The sequence below is a fragment of the Pocillopora verrucosa genome, chromosome 7 (assembly GCF_036669915.1).
Source record: "Pocillopora verrucosa isolate sample1 chromosome 7, ASM3666991v2, whole genome shotgun sequence".
NCBI lineage: Eukaryota > Metazoa > Cnidaria > Anthozoa > Scleractinia > Pocilloporidae > Pocillopora > Pocillopora verrucosa.
The window spans coordinates 19,596,319-19,603,249 of NC_089318.1; the positions used below are offsets into that span (position 1 = coordinate 19,596,319).

The window sequence follows — 6,931 nt, forward strand, 5'->3', positions numbered from 1 at the left end:
AAGCTGTCGTACCTCTCAAAACACCGGTCGATGTTGTCCGACATCAGAAGTAACATACATAGTTGTTCCAACGCGATCAACTGCATGTCTCGTTCGTCGCCCTGTCCCATACTTAGCCATTCTAGCAGTGTGTCTGGATCGACGTCTACCATTTTCACAGACAGGGAAATAACAAAATGAAATAAAACTTTTCACGTAGGACAAAGGTCCAAAACTAAGGCGATCGACGTCTTCGCTTTCGAGTGAGAAGAATATTCAACTTTGTTGTCAACACGTGAAAAAGTGTGTTCGTTCTGTAGTATTTTTCCAGCGGATTACTTGTCAGTGAAGCTCAAAAACAACACGAATTGTCGTCGATACTTCGTGTCACGGAAATGCACTCAACCTTTTACACGGTGACTCCTCGTGTTTCCTGCCGTATGCCGACAAATATTTCTTCTCAATTAGGAATTACAACGCGTAATAAACCCCGCCATCAAGCCTTCTACCACGTAAAAGGAAACTGTGTTGCTTCGAAAACATCTAATGCCGAAAATAGTGGATCATTACAGCCCACATAGCGCTTAAACTTTAGCTCGTTATTCGTTCTTATTAATGTAATGTTGTCAGATACACTTTCGCACAAACAAAATCTCTAGCCTCTTTTAGAAGTCGAATAAACGCGCGGAGATTGGGACTTAGTAGATCCCAGTTCCCTACAGGCAAGTTCTTAGGTTGTGTGTGACAACTGATAACGTTTGGGAAGAACTGTGTTTTGTGGCTGAAATTTGTCCAAATGGAACCGAGTTTGGATTGTAGAACTCCTCCAACATCACCAGAGCTAAGCCGTTTAAAGACCAAGCGTCGATGCCCATTTGGAGAGTCTCCTCAACCTTTGAAGGTCCCGGCGTCTGAAAGCGTAATGGCGCGCGATGACAGTTCCACACGTACAACTGATCAAAGTTCCACGTCAATCACTGGTACGCACTAAAAGACAATATTTTTAAAAAAACTTGTGGCCTAGGATGGATAACTCGAAGAAAATGATCGCATTAGTTTTAAACCATTTAATTTTAACTTGTAACTTGTCTTGCTTTCTTTTCGCTTCCCGATTTCACTTGGAAAGCGAAGGAGAGCCTTCGCTTAGAAGATTTCCGTATAACCCTGCACTCTTCGTAACAAAGCTGTAGTCCTAAAGGTAATATCGTTTTTTCGCCGTTTTTCCCTTTATCCAAGAACTGTATGCATAATAAAATACGGGGCTCAGCTGTGCAGAAATTTTGCCTAGTGCTTTGGTATTTGCACTTCCCCCCTTCCCTAAATGACAAAATTTGGGGATTTTGGAGTTGGTAAGTACTATGTAGTACGTTCCTTTAGGGTGGTTTTATCGAATATCTTGAATTTGATTCTGCTTACTCACAAATTAACTTGTGTGTTTTTAAGTAGAGCCATTTCTGGAATACAACCAAAGATCACTCTTTAAATATGGTACCTTTCAGCTTGTGCATTTGAGGTGCTCATGAACAGCCAGAGAAGTCAAAGGGATGCTGTCCATACTTCTCCACTACAACCAGCTGTGACTAGTTCTTCCTGTCAATGTTGGATTTGTCACCATTATGGTGATTCTATGCCATGTGCATTCTGTGAACACAGTGTTTGTGAGATGTGTGTGCGTCAATGTGACAGATGCTTTGGAGTATTCTGTGCTTTCTGCTCCACTATCAACTATGATAATCATGAAGAGCGTCCTTTGTGTCTAACTTGTCACCATGAGGAGCTACGCTGGCAGCAAAACAGAGCAGCCCAGGTAGTACAGCAATCAGGAACTTGGGAAAGGCCAGGGATGGAGGTCTACAGGCCACTTATGGCATAGCACATCACATACACACTGCTTTGTAACATACATGTATATACCACGGACTTTCTACCGGTTTTATCGTTGAAGACCCTTACTTGGAAGAGCAATTTTTGTTACCAGTAACCTAACATCGGTATGTACATTCTCCATACTTTTCTCTATACATTTCCTGAGGTGCTGACAAGAAGAATTTGATTGAAGTGCTGGTGATCATTTCCTTTATTCTCATGACCTTCATGTTTGATTCAGGGGTGATATTGTAAGGAGAAATTAGATGCTGGTCACTCTTAAGGGTTAAAGGGTTAAGTTTATGTTTATTTGTGAAATTCATATCCCTTAACCCTTTAACTCCCAGAAGTGATGTTTTAACCTGTAACTTCTCCCAACAATATTCATACATTATCCATCAAACGGGTAATGAGAATACTTAAACTTATCAGGTTGAAGTTGTTATCTTGATTTAAAACCAAATTCTCATAACTATTTTACAAGGAAATGTGTAGCAGCTAGAGGGGAGAATTAACAATCAGATCTGGGAGTTAAAGGGCTACTGGTAATCCTTTCACTTCAGTGAGAGGAGATAGTCCTCAGCATTGACTGGCTAGAACTCTGTGTAAGCTTTTATACACACTAAGTTGCATAAAGGTTGTTACCTAAAAAGCCTTTGCAATGAATGATGAGACCCCCCCCCCTACACCTATATGGGTCAGATGTTAATAATCACCACCATTAGTTGCATGTGGTGAATGATGGAAGCTATCCAAACTTTGCTGGAAGAAAAGGGTTTTCATCAAAAAATATTTTCCATGAATGAGAAGAGAAGTGAATATTAGAGGCTTCAAAATCCCCCTGGCAACTGAACTTTTGAAGATTGGTTTGTTCAAATTCCCCCCCCCCCCCTCCTGACCTGGGGAAAAAATTGTGTTCAAATGCCCCAACCATCCTAAAGCTTGTATTCTGCTTGAGAGATTTGGCACCTCCTTTTCAATTCCCCACCCCAGCCTGGAAAGGTTCAAATTCCTCACCCCATGGGCACAGTTAAATGCCCATGGCTTGCCTGGGGAGGGGGATATTAAAGCTTTGAATTGAATAGGACACTGTATGTGAACATTTCCCATAAAGCTGTTGGGTCTCATCATTCATAGAACATGCTATTCAGGTGCCAATTTTTTTGCATTTCAGTGTATGTTTTTGTATATGTTTAGCATTTGCCATGTCACCAGTATTTTCTAAAGGTAAAGTAAGTATTGATGAAAAATTTGGCAGACAAGGCTGTAGCATTTATTATTAACGTGAAAGTATTTTCCCATAGGGCTTTTATTCAAAGGTTGAACTTATTTAAAAAAATCACATTTATTAAATCCCTGTCAACAATAATGTAAATATCATGTTGAATATGAACATGTTTTAAATTCCAATGTTTCACTTTCTTTGTTATGGTAGATATGCTGGCTTGTGATATGTTCAGCAAGGGTTGTGTGGATGACTGAGTTGTACCATACCTCACCTTGGCCAATGAAAACACGTGGTTCTGTTTTGCCAGCCATATTGTAAATTTAAGAAGGATCAGCTATTCGCGCTACTATACAATTTTAGTATTAACCGTCTTAGCTTGCGTGGCCGGCATACAAAAGTGAACAGAGCAGGGGGACGTTTCTGTAAGCTCGAAGCGCCATCGTAATGATTTTTGAGGCAACTAGATCCTCGCGATTGCACTCTATGCGCGCCTAAACATCCCCCACTCAACCTTTCTTCGCCGGCTATGATCAACTTGACATAGGATTGTCATGAATATCATAACAATAACCAAGGGTAACTGTGTAATAAGGATGTTTTTGGGCATGGTACTTTGTTTTCCACCCAGGATTACAAAAAATCTGCAACCTTACCTTCCCAAGTCACACTGTACATTGATATGTTCAAGAAAATCAGGAAGCGAAGACAATGCTTAAACTGCAAAGATAACCTAACCATGATTGAAATTCTCAGAAAGAGACCCCTAGATACCCCTCTGCTCTAATAATCAAGTCAAATACAACCGATCTTATCCACTGTTAGAAGTCAAACAGTTTATTCGAGTGAATCAGTATAATATCCTCAAAACCAACACGTTAAGAACACAATTTAACTCACAGCGAAAATGCGCGGGATCTTCTGTATGCATTGAACCTATGAGGAAAAATGTCCCTTTCTCAATTATTCTCTTGGCTTAGTACGCGTATTAATATTTGACACTGGAAGTCAACACATATATACTCTAAGATGTAGAAAGGAAGCCATCCTAGATCATCTCCAACTCTCTGATGTAACGGTCTCTATATATATACCAATTAGGGCTCTTGACTGAGGAGTTAACAGAAAACTTGAAGTTCGAGACCGCGGGAGAATGACGTCCTCGTTCGATTATCACGTGATCATTGTTGATTCAGTTTCCAATAATGATCACTAATGATGAGTGTGCTTGATCGAAAAAACATCACAATGGTAAACGGCGTAATCGGACCAAAAATAGGGCAGAGATGGTCTGGAATGGAGGAGATTGTCATAGATTGGGAAACAGTCTACTTGACAAATGTTTCAAGATGTACGAAGTCTGTTTTCTTTGAATGCACGAAAAAGTCGTGCACTTTAGCATACCCTTGCAAATTAATGCGTCATGGTCAATTGGATTTTTGATGGTCAGTTCCGCGACATATTGTTTCTTATAACCTCGTGTAAATCACGAGACAAGACCTCTTATTTGCGAGTTTTATAATTAGTTACATAAGTAAGCTTCCTTGAAAACAAATCTGCTCACAATTGTTTTAGCTACCGACAAGTTAGATCCCTGCATCCTCCCGAGCACTTGACTGAGGGATGAAACAAGGTAATTAGTACTTCCAAATTTTTGGCTATTTTGATTTTTGTACTCAACAAAACTTCCTTTATTTAAAAGGACACTGCACGTGTTAGTTCGGAAAGATAGAACAACACAAGAACTAGTGGATAAACAAAGAATAAGCAACTTGGCAAAGGATTCCAACGGTTAAGGATAACTAACGTTATTTATGATTTGAACGGAGTGCAAAAGACAACTTGAAATATTTGGGCTATGTTTTTATTCGAGAATGGTACCGTTATTTCAAAAGCACATCTCCGGACCCTTTCACCCCCAAGATCTCATAAGTAATTCTCCTTACTTTCTACCATACAATCTTATGATATTCAGTCTGAGAATTTGGTATTGGATCAACTAACTGATATTTTTCTTTATTCTCATCACTTATCTTCTTGATATTGTATTGAAGTTGTCTTGGTCACTCATAGAAGTGAAAGAGTCAAATCAGTTATATAAACCAAGTTTCGAACTCTTTCTTCAAACGATTTGGGTGGTTTATGCGTGACCACAATCCGGCTTACTTCTCATCACGCCTTTAGAAAAACAAGTTAAAAAGAATAGAGAAAATAGTTTTTTCCAGCCAAAATTCTCAGAATTGTTATGTAAATATTGGCAGCTTGAATTACATAACCTGAATAAAGGTTAGTTCATTACTCATCAAGTACAAGACGATTATGCTCATACGGATAAATATATATTTTTGATAATTTTAAAAACGGCAGTGCCATATGCTTTTTCAGTAATCGCAGAGCTAATTTAATTTTCACTTGTGTTTCGATCCAAAGGCCTTGTTATTGTCGAATCGAAAGAACACACTTCGATAACTGCCTCCAAAAAAATAAGTGATGTAATGTTTAAATATAGATAAAAAAGATACTTTCTTTACTTAGTCCAATGAGGTCTCGTGGTTAGCCGGGCCATGTTATCCGAGCTTCGCTAATTAAAGATATTAATTATTATGAGGACTTGACTTTGATGGCACAATATCTTTAAAAGGTTTTACTTAGAGCTTTCCTCTTCGAGTTATCAATTTTGGCGCAAGAAGTAGGGAGGCATCTAAATGTTTTTCTTTTCTTTAGGTAGATTTTTTCCGAATAATGACAACAAGAGCACCCTTTTGTCTTCAAAGAATGAGATGTAGAAATTATTATTTTTATTGTACTGTTTGACGAACTGTAGCAGTTTTTAGCATAACTACTTCCCAGTCTCTCTCTTTCTCTTCGTGCTCCTTCCTATTTGGAATATCCATCCACAATAATGAAACTATCTTCCGCAAATTCAACGTCTCTCTGAAGCATAAATGAAGGATCTATTCAATTTAAGTAAAAAAAAAGACTCGTTAAAGTTTACCACAAAGACGGCGAGTAACTGATTTTTGAAATAAGGAAGACCAATTCCGCAAGTTGAACTCTACAACAAACTATCGAAAAAAAAGTCTTGACAAAAATAAATTTAATTCAGCAAGAAAAATCGTATGGGACATTTTTGTCATTGCACAAGGACTCAGAACTTGAAAGGAACTCATAATTGAACAGATTACCAGTAATACTTAACGGAAATTTAAGTCGAGGTTGCTGAAAAAATTTTTGATGCGGATGTTGTAATATTGACTTTGTGGTATGTTGTATTGCTTGAGAGGTGAGCGGGGCAATTAAATCTTTTCACGTTAAAATTTAGAAGATAGAACGTGTCATATGATACTCCGCTCGAAAATGTTATCAAATTACCATATAAATGATAGTTTTAAGCTCCCATTGGGTTTTGAAAGCTTGTAAATCGTAACATTTCCATAAATAAAACTGATCGAAATGACTCCCTGATAGAATGTCACGTTTTCTTATATTCTGTCTAATTTGGTTCTCAAAGACTGATTAAGCATTAAAACAGAAAAGGAAAAGGCTTAGCTTGAAACAAAATTGAGATTTCCGATTTCTTCATCAAAATTTGCTGTTCGTGAACAAATAATAGGAAATGACGTAACCTGAGCATTCATCATGTTCTAATTAGAAGGAGATAAACAAACATTTTTTAGAAATTTCATAAGAGCTTTTTAAATCCCATTGGGAAAAAAGCCTCAATGAAGAACTGTGTATGGCGTATTTAGAGCAAGTGACACAATGTTGTCGAATATTAATTAGAAATCGGTTGGCACTCAAAAGACTCATGAGCTTGAAGAAGTCTAAGAACGCGTCTTCTCTTCGTACTACGTGAATTGC

The 6,931-nt window shown here is 38.1% G+C and overlaps 2 protein-coding genes across 3 annotated transcripts in view; one reads left to right on the forward strand and one right to left on the reverse strand.

The window, feature by feature from the left end:
- The window catches only part of LOC131770128 (E3 ubiquitin-protein ligase HECTD1), a 30,996-nt gene extending 30,362 nt beyond the window's left edge, over window positions 1-634 (reverse strand). For both annotated transcript variants that reach the window (XM_059085837.2, XM_066169435.1), the window contains exon 1: window positions 13-634. In XM_059085837.2, the coding sequence (XP_058941820.2) occupies window positions 13-152 (140 nt within the window). In that variant the 5' untranslated portion in view covers window positions 153-634. The remainder of the gene's footprint in view (window positions 1-12) is intronic.
- A 74-nt stretch (window positions 635-708) lies between these two features.
- On the forward strand, window positions 709-3,248 carry LOC131770113 (uncharacterized). The gene is made up of 2 exons (XM_059085825.2): window positions 709-959; window positions 1,479-3,248. The coding sequence occupies exons 1-2, from the start codon at window positions 776-778 to the stop codon at window positions 1,850-1,852; spliced, it is 558 nt and encodes a 185-aa protein (XP_058941808.1). The 5' UTR covers window positions 709-775; the 3' UTR covers window positions 1,853-3,248.
- The last annotated feature ends 3,683 nt before the right edge of the window (window positions 3,249-6,931 follow it).

Excerpts from the sequence above, each read along its gene's own strand:
- LOC131770113 (XM_059085825.2), top strand. The coding sequence starts at position 776 with ATGGAACCGAGTTTGGATTGTAGAACTCCTCCAACATCACCAGAGCTA. Across the intron at positions 960-1,478 it reads AAGTTCCACGTCAATCACTG|CTTGTGCATTTGAGGTGCTC; the intron begins GTACGCACTAAA and ends GGTACCTTTCAG.